The sequence below is a fragment of the Sciurus carolinensis genome, chromosome 9, assembly GCF_902686445.1.
Source record: "Sciurus carolinensis chromosome 9, mSciCar1.2, whole genome shotgun sequence".
Taxonomy (NCBI): domain Eukaryota; kingdom Metazoa; phylum Chordata; class Mammalia; order Rodentia; family Sciuridae; genus Sciurus; species Sciurus carolinensis.
The window spans coordinates 73,260,711-73,280,468 of NC_062221.1; the positions used below are offsets into that span (position 1 = coordinate 73,260,711).

Sequence of the window (19,758 nt, forward strand, 5' to 3'; positions counted from 1 at the left end):
AGTGTGGAGGAGGGAAACAGCTCACATGATGATCAGAAAGCAGAGAGAGAGAGAGATCTCCACTCACCAGATACCCCGAAGCCACGCCCCCAATGCTCCACCCCCTCCAGCCACTCCCCACCTGCCTTCACCACTCAATTAATCCCATCAGGTGGTTAATTTGCTGATTGGGTTAATGCTCTCTAAACCCAATCATTTCTTCTCTGAACCTTCTTGCATTGTCTCACATGTGAGCTTTTGGGGGACACCACATCCAAACCATAATAGTTTATCTGTTTCTTGATTGTTTAGCAGAGAAACATGGCAGTACGCCATCACATGATACACACAATTTTAAGTCTGGCAATTGTTCCTAACTATCTTTCCATATCTCTGCCCCCTTTTATAGTTATGACCAAGATCCTAAGGAAATGAATTCATTGTCCTGTTGTTGCCACAGAACCTACTTAAACTCGTAAGAGCAGCTGGAAGCATTCAATTTATACTAATACTAATATGTTCAAGGCCTGCAATTGTTCTACAACTATTTTTGTTTGAGAAAAGACCTTGAGGTGCTCAAGATTCCAGTACTGCTAAGTTTTCCTTTTATACTAAATTACACAATGATTTCAACATCTGTGCTAAATATGGAACAAAGGGATGTAAACATCTCAACTCTCCCAAGAAGTTCTATGACTGGGAGTAGAGAAAATTTGAACTGTACAATCCAGTGTCCAAACAGATAACCCGAGTACATGGCAGACATTTCAGGTCCTTGTGATCTGAAGGAGTTGACAGTCCATCCTTTCTCTTGGAGGTGTAACACCACTGTTTAAGATGCCTCTTCTAGATGGGAAAAGGACTCAAAAGTTATCACCACATCATCAATGTAATGAAACATCAATACTGTGTCAGTTTTTGTCCACCACAACAGAGATGCTACCACCTTCCTATGACATATGGTTGGGTTATGTAAATATCTTTGGGGAACAACACTGAAAGTCCATTGTTGTCCTTCCCAAATGAAAGCAAATTGCTCCTGCTTTTTACTGGACCCTTGTTTTTCCATTGCCTCCTCTCTTTAATCTTTTGATCATATTCTGTATCCTTGTAAGTTTTCCCCCATGTCTGCTACAGCCTAAGCTGCTTGAGAAACATAAAGGCCCACTAAAGGGCTCAGGATTGATACCAGAGCTCCATAACACTGTCCTGGAGCTGTTTGGAGAATGGTAGTCCTTCATTTTTGCTGTAGTTTGCTGCATAAATGGCATGCTTCATCCTAACTTTCTCAGGAGGTTTTACACTGCTGTAGGGTAGTGTGTGTAATTGCTAAGGTAATTTTATTCTTTTCACTCCCTGACAGGCATATGGCTTCAGCACCAGTATCCCAAAGCCACAATAGCCATTTTCCTGTTTTCCCTGACTTTCTGCCTAAACATGTTCCCCAGTTCTGCCAACAAAGCAGAGGATAACCTCTCACGGAGAGATGCATGTGCTAGTCAAGACGGGGCAGATCCTCAATACCCACTCCCACCAGCTGATCTGTCTTTACCTTTTGAGTTATGACTAGTTTATGCCCCAGCAATGGCATCTCAGTTATCTCATATTTCTTCTGAGGGGCTGAGTGTACAAGGTCCCACTTATGGGGATCTCAGTCCTTTTGAGTAGCAACCATCTTTACTCCAGCTCATGATAAATTTAGTTTACTAAGCTACTTAGTTTAGTAAAGCAGCACAGTCCTGTTCCAAACTTTTTAAGAGTGTTCCTTACATAAGCAAGTAACTGCTCAGTAGTTCCTGCTTGAGTTAAATGTGCTTCACGTCCATCCTAATTTGTCCTGCAATTGCTTAACCCAGGTTTGGGTTTGCAGCTTTGCCTCCATTGCTGCTTGCATTGCTGTGCAGAGGGACCACCCTGAACTGCTGCTGTCTTACATAGCTCTTCATTTTTCTTCAGGCCACGTTGGGCAGTCCATGAGTAACAACATTTTCCCTAATCCTTGGGGTGTTTTGGGGGTATCACCATATTCACAAGGTGGCCCTAGCATCCATAATAGCTACCACCTACTCCCCACACATGGAAGTGGAAGGTTGTGACACAGCCATATCGATGTTTATAGCAGCACAATCCACAATAACCAAGCTATGGAACCAACCAAGGTGCCCTTCAACAGATGAATGGGTGGAAAAAATATGACACACACATGCACACACACTCAATGGAGTATTTACTCAGCCACAAAGATGAATGAAATTATGGCATTTGCTGGTGAATGAATGGAACTGGAGAATATTATGCTAAGTGAAATAAGACAGACTCAAAAAGCCAAGAATTGAAATGTTTTCTCTGAAGCCAGTCCAAAATAAGGAAATGTGGAGCTAGTACAAAATAAGGAAAAACAGAGAGAAAGAGTGAGAGGAAAAAGGGGCAGGGCAGTTCCATCAAAAAAGAAGAAAGACCAGTGGACTAGATGAAGGGGACTGAGGGGGAGGGAGAAGAGACAGGATAAGGGAAGAACAGAGGAGTAAATCTAACCTAACCTTCCTATGTACATACATGATTATACCACAGTGAATCTCACTGTCCATAAGACGCTAACCAAAAAGAAAAGAAAAATCTAAAAGTAAATAGCAGAAAGATTAGTAGAGCAGAGGAAAGGGAACAGGTAGAGGGAGGAGAGGATGGAAAAGGGAAGTACTGGGGACTGAATTTGAGCAGACTATATCCCATGCTTTTTAAATTTTGTTATATTGAATCCTATTGTTACATATAACCAAAAAGAACCAATAAAAAACAAATTCAGTTTGATGAATTGTGACTTTACTGAGTAGTCTATTTAAATTTAATGTAATTAAAGATATATTTAGGTTTATATCTATCATTTTATTCAGTGCTTTCCACTGGTTCTATTTCTGTTTTTATCCTCTTTTTGTATTGAGTGCATTTTTTCATTTTTTCCCCATTTTCCTCTATCAGTGTAGATGTCATACATCTCTTTACTTTCAAGTAGGAGTTAACCTTGAAGGATACAAAATACAAGTTATCAAATACAATGTCAGCTGATACTTTTATCCTCCTTCCAGAAAATGCAGGGCCTTTGAACAATTTAATCCATTTGTCCCTCATCTGACTCACGTAGGACTTTCGTTGTATAACTGCAGCTGTGACCTTGGAGGCTTAGCTACTGCAGGAGCTGGCGGAAGATCTTGGTGTCATCCATGTGGTGCTGGTTCTGCAGGATGCTGGAATTAAGAGGAGATGGAGGCTTCCATCAAAATTTCAAAGGAAGGACTGGGAGGCCAAGCAAAGTGTAGCAGGATTGGAACCCCTGAAGGTTGCCCTTGAGAGGGTAATGTGTGAAGCTGTGAAGGTGAAGCTGAAGCCAGAATGGAAGATGAAGCAGGAGCTAGAATGGAGACCCTAGGAATTAAGAGATTACAGTAATGTAGAATGTCTGCAGAGAAAAGCTCTTGGCTGCAGAGACAGTCAGACTAACAGATAGCCCATGTGTACTGCAACTGGCAAAGGCCAAAAGGGCAGGACTTCTCAAGTCCTTTGGAAATCACATCTTGCTGAGACCGGGGCAAAGGAGGATAGTGTAGATAATGAATGATTGGTTTGGGAAGATGGGAGCTAATTCAAAAGGAAATAAAATGCTAATACCTCCAGAACACTTCTCCCTCCTCAAAAACTGTTGCCACGGTTACCTGCCTCCAGGGAATTGTTCCTCCCAGCAAGGAGTTGTTAATGAGTACCTCCTGGGTGACTCCTTTCCCACCTTTGGTCATTCCCTCTTTTTGGTCATGTAGGCAGGATGGGAGGAGGGGTCATGAGAAGAAAGGAAACCTGAAATCTATAAAGGGGCAAGACATGCCCACTCCCTTGGGCACCAGCTCTGGACCCCCCCTCCTCTCCGGAGGACTCTCTCTCTGTTCTGCCTTTTAGATAAAATTTACTTTTTGCTCTTGACTGAGTGTTTCTTGGGTTTTTAATTTTAAACACCAGGGGAACAAGGACCTGATCCTGATTTTCAAGACCAGTTCACTGGCACCAAGTGCCCAGATTCAATGGAGTTACAGAAAATGTTTGCCTGACAAGTTTAGGTCTTGCTTTGGTCCCATTTCTTCTTTCTATGCCCCTATTCTTCCCTGGGAACGTTTATCCCATGACATATTATATTGTATATATGTAACTTGTTTTTTATTTTTACAGGTACTCATAGCCAAGGGTTTGCCTTGAGTCTCAGAGGAGACTTTGGACTTTAGGTTTTGGGCTATGCTAGAACTGTTAAGACTATGGAACTCTTGGAAATAAACTAAATGCATTTTGTATTGTGAGATGGACATGATCTTTTGGGGGCTGGAGGTGGAATGTTATGGTTTGGATATGAGGAGTCCCTCAAAAGTTTCTGTGTTAATGTGGGAAAGTTCAGAAATAAAATGATAACAATGTGAGAGCTATAATATAATTGGTTCATCCCAGTTTAAATGAACTGGGTGTTAACTATACGCAAGCAGGGTGCCCTACAAGTGTTCATCTTCCCTCACTCTGCTTCCTGGGGGAAAAGAATGGAGCAAGTCTCCTTCATCACAACCTTCATGCCTCATCTTGGGCCCAGAGCAATAGACTCAGTCAATCATGAACTAAACCTCTGAATTGTGAGCCAAATAAACCTTTCCCTCCTCTAAGTTGTTCTTGACAGATATTTTGTCACAGCTACACAAAGCTGCCTAACATAATTGGTTTTAAAAAATTCTTATTTCACATAAGCTCCAAATATATTATTCACTCTTTCAGCAGTTAAATTTTGGGAATCAATGGCCTATGCCAACTCTCCCTTTCTCCATTCCTAAAACATTAAGTAATAACAATCTAAATCTATTCTTCTATCCCTTCTGTAATATTTTCCTTTTTCTCTCTTTGTGCTTTTTCCTAAATATTGTCTTCTGACCTGTCTTTTAATTTACTAGTTTTCTCTTCAGGTGTAAGTACTCTGCTCTTAAATCTGCTTGAGTTTTTCATTTTGGTTACTGTGTGTTTAAATTCTAAAATTTCTATTTTCTTCAGATCTTTTGTATTATTTCTAGTCTCTTGAAAATTTCAATATTGGCATTCATCCCTTTGAACATTCTCAGGCTACCATAACAAAATACTGTAGACAGGTGGCTTAAACAATGGAAATTTATTTCTCACAGTTCTGGAAGCTAGAAATCCAAGATCAAGATGCAAGCATGGTCAGTTTCTGGTTGAGGGCTGTCTTCCTGGCTTTTAGACAGTTCCTTATCACAGTGTCCTCACATGGCAGGCCCAGAGAGAGAGGGAGAAGAGAAACAACCCCCAGAATTCATGTCCTTCTCCCGAGCAAAACACATCCATTCTACCCCAACAGTGCCAAAATCTTAACTTGTTTCAGTATCATCCCTAAAATCTAAAGTTCAAAGACTCAATGAAATATATAAATCAGATATGGGTAAGACTCAAATACAATTCATCCTGAGGCAAAATTCCTTTCTACCTGTGAGTCTATGAAACTGACAAGTTAGGTGCTTTCCTATTTCAATGGTGGGACAGGGATAACATAGATATTCCCATTTCAAAAGGAAGAAACTGGAAGGAAGAAAGGGATAATGAATCCCAAGCAAATCCAAAACCTAGTAAGGCAAACTCCATTGACTATTAAGGCTTGAGAATAACCTGTTTTTGCTTAATGCCCTGTATTCTAGGCCCCTGGAGTGGCACATCATCCCCATGGCTTTGTGGGGTGGCCTTTGCCCTTTGACTTTAGGTGGGGGTCCTGTAACATAATCAGTTCATGGCCCAGTTAGGGGTCCTGACCCTTAGCTCCTCTGGGCTGAGGTCCCACTCTGTGGCTTTACTGAGCCAGGGTCTGATGGAGGTCCTGCCTCTAAGGCTCTGACTGGAGGCTTACTGGACTGTTGAAACTGAAGCAAGGTCTTGATGAGCTCAGAATCATTCCAGTTTCCAGGTTAACTACACTCAGAAAATATGATCAACCAATAAATTAAATGATTAGAACATGAAGTTTAGTTACCTCAGAAGTATATATTCCTCTCTTCTTTCTTGCAGAGGGAAGAAGGGTAGTTGTGAGATTATTTAGTAATACACAGGGAAAAGAGAAGTAGGCATGAGTCACTGATTTAAACATATGTCTTAAAAGTCAGCTTTAAAGTAATGGCAGCAGAAACAACAGATGATAGAAATAGATATAAAGGAATCTAAAATATTGGAATCATTAGACACAGACTTTAAAAGTAACTGTTTACCGATATGGCCTTTTGCCTTCCAGAATTGTGAGAAAATACATGTCTATGGTTTCAATCTGGGTCTATGGTATTTTGTTACGGAAGTCTAAGATGAGGTCATTTTCTCGTTCTTGAAGAATAGTGCAACATCACAGCCTAATAGCTCTCTTTTCCTATACTGTCAAATCCAAGAATTATAATAGTCTTCCTTAATTTCATCCTATCTCTGTCCCCTTCAGTTCAAACTGGCAGTGTTTCTCATATAATCTCATAAAATGTTTATCAAATTGTTGTTCAGCATTGTTTAGATATCCTTAGTATTCTCAACAGAACAATCAATTTGTCTCTCTCTCTCTCTCTCTCTCTCTCTCTCTCTCTCTCTCTCTCTGCAATATGGAAAGACTGAAAATTTTCCAAATCTTCAAGTTCTGGTTCCTTTTTGTTTAACAATATCTTCTTCAATTTATCTCTTGCCCATGTTTATATAATCAATGAGGAAGAATCAAGCTATACACTTTTAACATTTTGCTAAAAATTTCCTCAGCTAAATATTCAAATTTATTGCTTACAAATTTCTACCTTCCATAAAACATTAAACACAGTTTAGTGGAGTTCTTTGACACTTTATAACAATAAAGTTTCCAATAATACATTGCACATTTCTATCTGAGATCTTAATAGAATTACTTTTAGTGTCAATATTTCTAGCATGCACTACAAAACTTTCTAGTCTTAACCTATTATCTAGTTACAAAGCCACTCCCACACGCTTAGGTGTTTATTACAGTAGCTCGTGCTACCATTTGGATATGAGGTGTCTCCTCTCCCCATTCTCCTATTGATGCAGAAATACTCAAGAGGTAAAATTACTGGATTATGAGAGGTATAAGCTAATTAGTCCCTCTTAGTTTGAAATAAATGGATTGGGTTGTGGGAAGCCATCCTTTTTTAACAGAATCGGAGTAAGTTGAACCATGGGACACAGAGGCCTGGCTTCTAGGAACTGCCAGGAAGCATGTGGCGTTGCATGGGAGTGGTTCCCTGTCAACTTCTGGAATATACCCCTTAGAGAATGGCTTCCATAACTCCACCTTATCCTGCCCATCACAGAAGAAGCTCCCTCTATCTGTTTATTATAAATAAAAGAGAATTGGGCGACTTGTTGTAAGAGGCCAGAGTTGGTATGGTCAGACCCATCATGCCCCTCTCATTTAAAAAGAGTATTGGCTCTTGTGTGTTTATTGAGTAGATACGTTTTTTGGGTAATTGAGTGATATACAACCAACATCATCCTCCGGCAGTTAACCCTTTTCTCCTCCATGCGGGACATGGCAGAGAGGACCCCCACATTGGGTAACTGTAGGCAGGTGGATATGGTGGGAGGGTCACTAGGGGTGTGCCCTACAAGTTTTCATCCTCCCTGAAGTGCCTTCCTCCTCCCCTCACTCTCTCTACTTCCTAATTCCACCATGAGCTGAAGATTTTTCATCTACTGGGACCCTCCCCAATGATGTGCTGACTCACCTTGAGCCCAGAGCAATGAGACCTCTGAAACCATGAGCCCCCAAAAAACTTTCCCTCCTCTAAGTTGTTCTTTTTGGGTATTTTGATCACAGAGACACAAAAGCTGACTAAAACAGCACCCCATTCCTAGAACCAAAAGCCTATCTTAGTTAGGTGGGGCTTAAGCCACAGAAATGTATTTTCTCACAGTCTGGAGGCTGAAAATCCATAGCAGTAAACATGGTTATTTTAAAACCTGTACCTAATAATTCCAATATTTTAGGTACCTTTAGGTCTGTTTCTATTGTGTGTTGTTTCTGTTGCTGCTTTGTAAAGTTGTCATGTTTCCTCATGTACTTGGATATCCTTTATTATATTCTAGAAACTATATAGGAAAAATTATTCGTGAAAACAAGTTGAGGTCTAGGGTCTTGTTCATTATCTCCAAATAAAAAGTAAGTTCTATATTTCCAACAGTTTTCTTGAGATAATAGCAATCAAGCATCTCCCTAATTCAGTTTCAGAGACTGAGATTTTTTAAAATTTGGATCATTGGATGATTAGAAGTTGAGTTGTTGGGCTGGGGTTGTGATTCAGTGGTAGCACAACCACTGGGTTTGATCCTCGGTACCACATAAATAAATAAATAAATAAATAAATAAATAAAGTTATTGTGTCCATCTATGACTAAAAAATATTTTTAAAAAAGAAGCTAAGTTGTAGTGTATGCAGAGAGAGCTTACTTTCCTACAGCCTTACTACTAGGGAATGTCCTTTTAGAGACCCTACCCAGATGGAGTGGGTTTATCATGACTTCAACCTTCACTTTAGTTTTTCTCCCATTAGTTTGTAGAGCTTTTAAAAGCAGTGCTCAGACTTTCAGACACATTTTCTAGAGCTTATATTTTCCCCCAGGAAAAAAGTGGGTCCAAATGCCAGACCCAACCCTCTGAATTCCTTTCCTCTGCTAGATTTTGACCCACAAGGTCTTCACTATCTTATTAGCTCTCCATTGCCTTCAAGGTCATTTAAAATATATAACATATGTAATATATTTCATATATATATTGTAAGTCAGTGATTCATGCCTACTTCTCCTTTCTCTGTGTATTACTAACTGATCTTACAACTGCCCTTCCCTTCTCTTGTACAAAGGAGGAATATATAATTGGGAGGCAGCTAAGCTTCATGTTCCAACATTTAATTTATTGGTAGATCATCTTTGCTGAGTATCTATAGTTAGACTAACAACTAGATATTTTTACAACTAGCTTTTATAACAATCATATATGCTTTACACAGGTTTCAATGAAATGCACTTTACTTTCAATTAGTAAATAAAAGATGATTTATTTCACTCCTCTGACTTGACATCACAGGTCACCATGGGATGTCACAGAGCAGGTATCATAATCAGGTATATTTGATTCAAATTTTAATTACTAATATTAAATTTTCATTTCTGAAAAATGACAGCCAACACTCTGGCTTACTTTTATTACAATAGTAAGGTAGTCAAAATGCTTTCACTGAATTTATATTTAAGAGATAATAGATGATATTACATGTAAATACATGGTTTGGATCTTCACTGATTTCAGAGAGTATTTCATTATTAATTGAAGACAAAAGCTTCTATGCTATAATTTATAGCCATAAACGGACATTTAAAATCATGTATCTGTTTTCTCTCAGGTCTCTTCCCTTATCTCAACCTTCCTTCCATAATTCCTTTAAATTGGGACTTAGGATTCCAACAGATTCCCCAGCAGAGAGTGTCCTGGTATCATGTGCATGGGCAAACCCTAAGTGAAGGGAAATGATTTGTACAAGAAGATTACAGGTAGTGGCAGATGAATGCCAAGTCCAAACCTTCTGAATGCTAAGACAAAAGTTCCCCCTAGCCTCAGCACCTTCCCCCCACAGGACAACACTTTCAGGGCAAAAGAGCAGGAAATGTGCCTCACCATGAATGCACAGGGCAAGATGGTACAGGCCAAGGTTCACTTTGTACTCTTCTCATGAGGAGTTTACTTCAATTGACTTGTTTGATCTTCAATTCTGGTCCTCTGGGTGTGAAGCTTATAAGCTAAGGAAGCTCTTGTCCCCACAACCTGAATCTCTTTTTCTTATACCTGAGCTCTGTAACCTGGGAGGCTAAAGAAAATAGCTATGTATCCTGTGTGGGTATGGCAAGAACTCCCACAGGAAGAGAAGTGTCTGATGTTGCCCTGTTGGAAACTGTTTCCTTTCTTATATCTGCCATGTAGACTCAACCAAATGTGGCTGGTGTTAGTCTTGTGAGTATGAATGTTTAGTTGAGACTCACTCAACTCCTGGCAGACACTGCAGAACTGGCTGAACTGGGCAAGCTCCATGCCTTGTGCTGTGCTTACAGTTAGCACAGTGCATTGGGGCACACCATGCCCTGCTCCATCAGAACAAGCTTTTACAAATAACACCTACTTGTTCTGTAACTTTATTTGTGATATAGTTACATGTTAAAAGAACCCACAAAAGTAATCTAGAGACCTGTTTTTTAGTTTGCAAGAGTCCAAATGGGTCACAACAACTCTAATGATTTCAACCAGTAGGTACCATAATCTAGATCCAATGTACCAATATAAATGGAAGCACTTTATTTTCTTAAACAATGGACAACCTGTTCACACTGTGCTTGTTAGAGCACAACACAAAGCCAAACAATGCTCCTTCTCCTCTCTTCTTCCAAATGAAAAATCAAACTCACCTTAGCTCCTGTTCTCATTTTGAGTTCCTTCCTCACGTAACTTGTCAGCATTTGAGACCTTATCTTTTGGTTGCTCAACAAATTTCCGCTGGACCATGGCTTCTGTGTGCTGATGGATGATCTGATGGGCTGCAAGAATATGCTTCCGCTGTGCATTCCTCACTGTGCAAAAGGGACAGAAGAATTTTTACTTTGAAGGTCTAAATGAAACCATTCACAAACATTTTTTAAAGAGTAGTAACAAAAATGATAATTTTGTGAACCACATATTTTCTGACTTAGGGCTGACTGGGTTAACTAAAAATGCTCTGCTCTTTGTTGTAGAAGGATATCTTCCTAAAGGTAAACCAAACCCATACCTTATTTGTTGCTGTCCCCTCTATTCACATGCTTCAATTCAGTTGTCATTTTCTCCCCTGCAGACTTGCCTACATGTTACACCTCCGCAGCTTACCTCACTTGGAAAGACTACATTCCAAACTCTAACCTTCTGCAAAACGCAACTCAAGTTCCAACTACCCGAGAAAGTCTGTGCTAATTAGGTCAGCCTTTTTTCTTTTTTCCCCATTTCCCAAGCTTGCATTTTTATTAACTTCGAAGCACATCATGTGAGTTACATTGTTTTCTTCCAACATTATAAATGGCTGATTAGTCTTAATGAGACTCTTGTCTCACACTTCTCTTTGAACCTTAGTTCCTATATGGAGGGCTTTGTTCATTAATGATGAGCTTCTGGGGTCATGATTATATAAGGTGGTACTAGCTCCAGATTCTAAGAATATTTGTAACCAGGGCTTAATAAGACAATGCTAAGCACCTAGGCCCTTGGAAAGAAGAGGTGTTGATATTGATAACAACAATGATGTTAGCAGTTAGCATTTTTCCTTACTTTGTGCAAGGTGCTATTTTAAGCAATCAACATATGAGTAGTCATTTAATTCTCCCACAACCCTAAAAGAGAATATTATTAGTATCCTCATTTTTCAGAAGAAATATAGACACAGACAGATTAGGTAATTTCTCCAAAGTCATATTGGACAGTAAGAAGTACTATGGATTCTTTGCTATTCAAGTATCAGTTACTTTATACAGAGTAATTCATTCAGCTGCTCATTGCACTTCACAGAAGTATGGTCAAAAAAGTGGGTGGTTTGGAGCCATACAGACCACAATTCAACTCTGCAAGTCATGTGTTTCCAAACACCATTTCCTTCACTGAAAAATGAGAATACATGTATAGCTGTTGTAAGAAATTGGATTGTGTGAATACACAATGTGTGAATTGAAATGTGTGAATACACATTTTCAAATGCTTAGTGCACCACTTTCTGCAATTTAACATGCATTTAAAATGTGGCAGTACTGTTATTTTACATCTTTATATATATTTGTTTAAGGTCTTTCTGATTCTATCAGTTTTTTAAAAAAGTGAAATATCTCAACATGGCCTTATATAACAGTATCTTAATTTTTGGTAAAGAGTATACATAATACATAACAACATTTGGTAAGAAGCATATAATCTGTTATTTGAAAGGAGATACAAGTTTCTAGTGTACACTCACTGTCCACATGGCTTTTTTGATTTGGCATAAATATAAAGGGAAGAGACTAAGGGCTCACCTAACTTCCCGCAAAATTCCCTCCACTCAAGTTACTCCTTCAAATCTTTCCCTCAGCCCTAGGAGGAGATGCAGGAGGGGATCTCAAACTAGTAAACATTAAACCCACTATTTCCCCATGTCCTTCAATTCCCCCAAGCAGCATGGCTCTGAAGCAGGCTGATCTCACTTTGGACCTGGGAGAAGTAGAAAGGAGTTGTATATTTTCTTAAGGATCTAGAAAACATAAGGTACCTTTTATAATATAAGATGATACGGAAATACACATTACTTGGTCTGAAAATTAAACTTCATTGATACTGGCACTATCACACACTGTTGCTGGGAGTAGAAATTAGAACAATTCTTTTGTGGGACAGTTATGCAGAATCTATCAAAAGGTAAAATGCATATACCCTATTTCCCAGTAGTAGTACTACTAGGAATTTAGTCTCAGAAGCATGGCCAGGATACATATAAAATGTACTGGTTACAGCACTACTAGTAATAGAAAGTCACAGTGGAAACACAATGAGTTCTTAGCACTAGAGAGGACTGTTTTTAAAATGACACAACAACTTTGTATAGGAGAAAGTATGCTAATTCTTTGTCCTAATGTTAGACCTCTACCATTTTCTCTATCCTTGATTAAGCAAATATTGCACACTTTTCTGCTTTAAACCTGTCCAGAATTCCCTGCATAATCCCAAAAGCTGCTATTTCACCTGAATAATTGGTCTTATTCTGATTGCATCACTCTCTCTGGGATCAGGCCTCTCACCAATAATCTCATAGTTCTAGAAGAATCTACTTTTACTTTTTAAGATGTATTTTTCTTTACTTCTCTATTGACTAAAAGTGTCCATCTTTAATAACATGCCACTTTTGAATATGATAAATTGGGGGCCCTTTTACTTACAGGCCCAGAGGAAACACAGTATGTGTGACTCAGGTAGAATAGCAGAATAGACAGAGGCCTTTTGGGCACTCCTACTTTTCAACACTCACAGTTCACATTGCCCTGCTGCAAAAGGCTGCTATGCTTTGAGTCACAGAGTACACCTCTTCTGGGAACTAGGAACCTCCTTTTAAAAAAGATTGGATCTTGATACTCTGTCAAGCTCATTAAAACTGCATCCCATCTCTACTACACATGACTAAACACGGCAGTCAGACAACAAGAAAAGAATTTGTCAAGTTCTGAAATAAGAAAACTTGGTACATCTTCTTCAGAAATTCTGAATATCTCTGTGAAATTTTAAATCTCTGGGATTTTGAAAATAATTTGCATCTTTTTTAAAACTCCTAAAGTGAAGCATTTATATCAATTTACCTTTTTCTTTGACAAAGTCTTTTTGTACCTCTGGAATCAGAAAACTATAAACCAACTCAGCAACAATCTCCTCTGACTGAAGATATGTTCGACTGAAAAAGAAAAAAAAAAGTTAAACTATTTCCTTTGTTTTCTTTACTTGAGATGATGGACATTTGAATCTTCCTTGCATGTATGAACAACTCCACTGCCTAAATTTTGTCATCACCTTTTCCTTGACTGAATGATCTGAAATAACACATAATGATTGTAATTCTATGAAAAATCTGAACTTGACCCTGTCCTTCATTTACTGGACTGCTAGGAAGGGAATGTTAAAAATACAGAATATACATGGAAGCCCAAAACCTTGGGATCAAGTTCAAATAATGTTGCACACACATATCCACATTGTTTTCATGCTTCTGAGTATTCTAAAAGTACACAGTATCAAAATAATCCAGATTAAAGAGAGTAACTGAGAATTCAATCCCAATGCTTCTACCATACAGAGGTAGTCATGTTGACTTGTAAAGAGTTATGCTGATATAACAATAGACACTGAAGCACAAGTTATACATTGGTTTCTCCTTGGTAGTAAAATCTTTTTTTTTTTTTTTTTCTGGTACTGAGGATTAAACCCAGGGGTGCTTAACCACTGAGCCACATCCCTAGTCCTTTAAAACATGTTTTATTTAAAGATAGGGTCTCACTGAGTTGCGTAAGTGCCTTACTAAATTACTGAGACTGGCTTTGAACTTGAGATCCTTCTGCCTCAGCCTCCAGAACTGCTGGGATTACAGGTGTGTGCCATTGCACCCAGCCTTGGTGGTGAAATCTTAAATTCCTGAAAAATTACATAAATACCAGCAAATGGGCGGTCCATTCTATAATCTCTTGGTGCATACCGGTTTTCCATTTCATAAGCAATGTCATTGATTTCCTCAGCCATCTTCTCAATTTCTGATCTGGCCTGTTCTTCTGCAGTATTCGCTTCAGTATTCAGTATTATGTCTTCCAGATACGAAGTTACAGTACTTTGATGAACTTTAATCACCTGAAAAAAGCAAAAATACCCCTACTTACTAAGAACAGCTATTATAAGCAAGACAAAAAAAAATACACAAACTTTGGTTGGTGGTTTTTTAGCACATGTATTTCATTCATTAAGTCAATAGTTCCTTCTGTTCACCTAACAACTCATCCTGGGCAGCCCCACCCATTTAGAATTGTTTCTTACTTGGGGGTGAGTAATACAGCACTGTAGGAAGATCACAGGCTTCGGCTCAATATTTCTGGCATGGACTCTGCCTTTGTCTTTTTCAACAGTGCGACATGGCCAACCTACCTAACTGTAGCAGAGGCTAGGACATTTCCCAATGTCCTTTTTGTCTTTCCTCTTAAATAACAGACCCTCTGGATTTTAGCTGGGCAAACAGCTGCCTAGAATAAAGACTTCATTTCCTAACACCCATAGGAACTGTATATGTTCATATGATAAAACTCTGACTAAGGCAATATATGCAGAAGTTAGGTGTGCAACTTCAAAAACAATTCTTAAAGGGAAAGCGCTATCTTTTTTTTCTTTCTTATTTCATGGGGACATAATGCTGGAACATTGGTAGTCACCTTAAATTGCCACATGGTCTATTCCTTAGGGGGTAAAGAACAGAAAGATGAGAGGCTCTTGGGTCTCTGAAGAACTTACTGAACTATCATACCATTCCTAGACTGCTTCTTTTTAAAAATTTCTTGAAATCATGAAATAGAATATAGATTTTAAAATGTGCAGAGCACACAAATGTACAGTATAGTAAATTAGGCCAGCACCCATGATGTCACAGCTAGTACCTCAGGACACTAACTGCAGACCGTTTTAATTTCCATGACTGTCCTAGGGCTTTGTAACTCCTCTGCTTTGTAACTTATTCCCTAAATATGAAACCATAAGTGTATGGTTTGTTATGAGGTGTCCCCCAAAAACTTATGTGTTAATTCAGGAATGATCAGAAGTAAAATAATTAGATTGTAAGCTCTGCAACCTCATCAGTGAATTAATTCACTTGGTGGATTAATAATTTGGATGGATTACTGGGTGGTAACTATCAGCAGTTGGGGCATGACTGAAGGAAGTAGATCACTGCTGGGGGAATATTTTGTCCCTGGCTCCCCACTTTCTCTCTCTGCTTCCTGGTGGCCATGAACTGAAGCTTTCCTCCACCATGCTCTTCCACCATGATATTCTGCCTCATCTCAAGCCCAGAGCAATGTAGTCAGTCAGTCATGAACTGAGTCTCTGAAACTATAAGCCATAATAAACCTGTCCTCCTCTTGTTGGGTATTTTGATGAAATACTGAAATAATTTTTATCAATGATGAAAAACTGACTAATACAATAAGAAATGCCTTTTGGCATTTGGAAGGATCATAAGCATCAATTGTGACAAACTGAGTTTTATGACATATTCTATCTCCTCAACAGATTGTGAGTTTCTTGGAGACAGGGCAATTTTCTATCTCATATCTGCATATTTCTTTGGACTTGAGATAATGCCTAGGACTCAGTAACAACTCAGGACCTGTTTCTTGACAGGCACTGCAGCACAACTCTGACTATATGATACTTACTGTACATCCACCAATATGACACCAACTTTGAACCCTTAAATTTTCCATATGAGAGCATCTCAGTGACAGCTCAGTATAGTATCGGCCAAATGACCAACTAACCAAAATATACTTGCTGAATGTCTAGTATGTACAGGAATCTATGCTGGTGTTGTAGAAGACACAGAGAAAATATACAATAGCCCGCTCTGATAGAGGATGCAAGTTGACACCTATATGGAGCAGACAGCTGGATCACAAAACAGTAGAGAGGTGTGTGCTCCTACCACAGTGATATATGTACTTGTATATATATGTATGTCTTTAAAAATAGGCAATTTTCTGGACACATTTGTGTTTACAAGTGTAGGAGTGAATAAGGAAACACAGATGGTTATATATGTGTCCATGTGTGCTTCTTCATATATTTGGTAATTGTGCACACCATATTTTTTTGTGAAATTTTTCATGTATGTACCTGCAAAAGTGTGTTTGTATTTAAAGATGACTCTCTACAGCTTGAATATCCAGTTATTAAAATAACTCCATTCAGTAGTCCCAAGCAAATTTAAATTGAACTCCTGAATCTACTCCTAAACCTATTCTCCGAACTTACCTGCCTCAGAAAAGACTACCATCACCTTTCGGTTGCTTAAGCTCTAAACTGGGTACCATAATCGATGTCTGTTTCTTACTCAGGCTTAACTACTTCAACAGTTTCCTTCCTAGTCTCTTTGTTCCCACTCTGTCTTCCTCCCCCTCTTCTTCACTTAACAAGCAGAGGAACCTCTTTAAAATGTGTTACTAGGCCCCATTTGCTTACTTCATGGAACCACTACATTTTTAAATCATATACTTATGTGTATGTTTTATGTTTCTCAAGTTCCAGGGAAAAGGGACCATGCCTGCTTTTTTTTTTCCTTCCTCCAAAGTGTCCCACAATGTACCTAGCATATAGCAGGAACCCAGCAAATATTGCTGAATAAAATGAAAAACAAAAACCCAATGCCATTTCATGTCATGGGAGTCCTTTGGTCTAACTTTGCTCTTTCCAGGGCATTTCCATACCCTCAGCTTCCCCTACTTGCCTCCTTAAATATCTGGTCCTCCTCACGCAGGCGCCTTTGTTCCACCTGGCGACGACCACTCTCTTCGGCCTCTCGCATCCGCCGCTGACGCTCTGCTAGCATGGCAAAGGCATGGATCCTCCTCTCTTCCTGTAGTCTCACCAGCTCTTTGGACAGGAAGTCAAGCATGTCAACCAGCGCCCTTCCTTCCAGCCCAGCCAAATGGTTTTCAACAAGCGACACCTTAAAAATAATAATACAACTTTAGGGATACAAATTCCACTATGAATGGTGATTAACAAAAGTGTTGGTTTACTCAGAAACTCTGACAGTCAGTTCACTGTCCAAATACAGCTGGTTTTCATTAGGAATGTTATCTCTCAATTGATCCCATCCCAAGCATTCTTACTATGAAAACTTATAGACTTAAATATGAGTAAGTAGATTGTTCTGTCAATCTGATGGATCAAAGTCACTGATGGATCAAAGTCCTCGGATTATGAAGAGGATTTAGGAAAACATTTCTATTAGCAACCACACAAAATATATTTTCCTTTCAATTTTATTTGGAAGGTCAAGTATATCTTTCAAGACATGAAGGGAAATGTCAAAATTCTTACTAAAGATAAAATTGGAGTTTAACAGAATCTCCTAGAAATTCACTCCTAATACTTTTTAATTCTTAAATGTCTGATCCTTTCACACAAGTTTGAGGAGTTTTAAGAGCTTGGATAACATGAAAGTAGAAAACTTTGGTACTTCTTAGTCTTTTAATAACTTCAAAGTCATTAACAACCATCTTTGAAACAACCCAGGGAAAAGTCTAAATGTCTGTAGTAGCTGAGGTAAAACAAAGGACCCATGGAGCTCCTGGCTAGGAGACAGCCACAGTACCTATTCACCAGGTCCTGGTTTTGACACATGGAGAAGAAAAATGTTTAAGATGAGTTGTCCTGTGCAACTTCATCCTGCTCCCTCCCTGTCCTCAGGTAGAAGGAGAAAACGTTCCTCTTCCAGTCATATGCTGCCTTAATGTTTATAGTCCTTCCTCTGCTCAGCTCCCCCCTGGTTTGTATCTAAGGGAAAGAATACTCACAGGTCTCAAAGGTTATGGGGCTATGGGGTGAGATTATCAGTCAAATGTAGCTGTTGCCCTAACATCCCCATCTTCACCCACCTCCCAGCCTACATGTTCCTTCTCTCAAAGTTCAACTTCAATTAGTTGAACTTCACTTAGTTGAACTTTGAGCTATACTAGTGATAGAAAGAAAGGGCAAAACTAGAACATTCACTACTTTATTCATAATCACTAGACATTCAGCCCAGAGGTCACAGATAGATTCTCTGTCTCCAGGAAACATAAGCTCCCTCATCTGAAGCCATATGCAACCATTAAGGTCCTAAGGTGGCTATCTACTCATGTCTGGCCTCCTTCCTCAGCAAGAAATTTGAGTATGCTCAGGTAGGATGATATTAAGTGAAATTAAGTGAAAATACTTAAAAGAAGGTGATTCTGTCATGGTTATAGCATGTAATGTATCACATTAACTGGGAATTGTGTATTTTCTGGACTGCTTTCCACAGAAATAAAAGAAGGAAAGGGGAGGCCCAGCCTTGACATAGGTGTATGTGAGGTGCTCCCTTGGGCCCCAGCAGATTAGTGGTGTACCTAGCATAGTGAAGGTAAGTGGCCTTTGGCTAAGTGGCAGCTTTCCCCTTCACTCTCAGTTGACTTCATTAGCCAGGTATATATCCACCATGTAGGGTAAATTAGTTGGCAAGCCCACTGGCTTAGCTGCCTCTGCTAAACTTCATTATCAAGAACAGTGAAGGGCCAAGAGCCATTTTTGCATTCAGAGTCTCAGGGCTTGCTGCACTCATGACATTCTGATCCTTGTCTGATTATTTTCAGGACTCCAGGACCTCCGGATCAGATGCTTCAGTGTCCACATTCTCCTTGTCTGTGGAGAGTCATCCATATCTAACAGAATCAGACTTGGCTGAGGCATGGGATACACAGGCCTGACTCCCAGGAACTGGCAACCATGATAGACTGTTCCAGATTGCCTAAGGAGTAAGTGGCCCTGGGTGGGAGTGGCTTACTGGCTGATGATATACTAGTTCCCTGAGCAAATGGCTTCCCTAGCTCCACCCCATCCTGTTTCTCACAGAAGAAGCCCTTCCTGATCCAGGCCCCTTTACCTGTGTGACTATAAATAAAGGAGAGGTGGGCTACTCCATGTTGTTAGAGGCCAGAGCTGGTATGGCCCCATCCATCATGCCTCCTCCCATTTGAAAAGAGTATTGGCTCTTGGGTTTATTAACTAGATAAGTTTATAGGAAATTGATTTATAGGCAGCGTCATCTTCTGGCAGTTAACCCTTCCCTCATCCATGCAGCACGTGGCTGAAACCCCCACACTTGTCTTTCTCTGGTCTCTTTGCTGGGTCTCACAGCTTGTGACTTTCTTACTTCCTCCCTCCCAATCCTCAGGTCTACTCTCCCAAGCTCAGTGACCATCTATGGGACCAATGTAAAAGAAGTAAAGATGTGGTCATTTCCAAACTGTTTGCCATTTGTGTTCAATTCTCACACAGCCCAAGAGATATGTACATTTCTAAGGTGGGTCAAATTAACTTGGCTTATGACAAACTTTAGTCTTACTACACTAAACTTT

The 19,758-nt window shown here is 39.4% G+C and overlaps 1 protein-coding gene across 3 annotated transcripts in view; it reads right to left on the reverse strand.

Annotated features, from left to right (window-relative positions):
- The window catches only part of Cfap91 (cilia and flagella associated protein 91), a 60,655-nt gene that overhangs the window by 3,431 nt on the left and 37,466 nt on the right, over positions 1 to 19,758 (reverse strand). Inside the window, exons 14-18 of one of the 3 annotated variants that reach the window (XR_007110335.1) lie at positions 17,103 to 17,324; positions 14,316 to 14,464; positions 13,429 to 13,520; positions 10,495 to 10,656; positions 3,115 to 3,221 (exon numbers count right to left, since the gene is read on the reverse strand). Coding sequence is in view for 2 of the 3 variants with exons in the window: in XM_047565560.1 (XP_047421516.1) it covers positions 10,496 to 10,656; positions 13,429 to 13,520; positions 14,316 to 14,464; positions 17,103 to 17,324 (624 nt within the window). In the remaining variant the exon portion in view is untranslated. Of the gene's footprint in view, positions 1 to 2,714; positions 3,222 to 3,245; positions 3,400 to 10,494; positions 10,657 to 13,428; positions 13,521 to 14,315; positions 14,465 to 17,102; positions 17,325 to 19,758 lie in introns of those variants that run through there. The other 2 variants (XM_047565560.1, XM_047565561.1) reach the window with 2 other exon arrangements.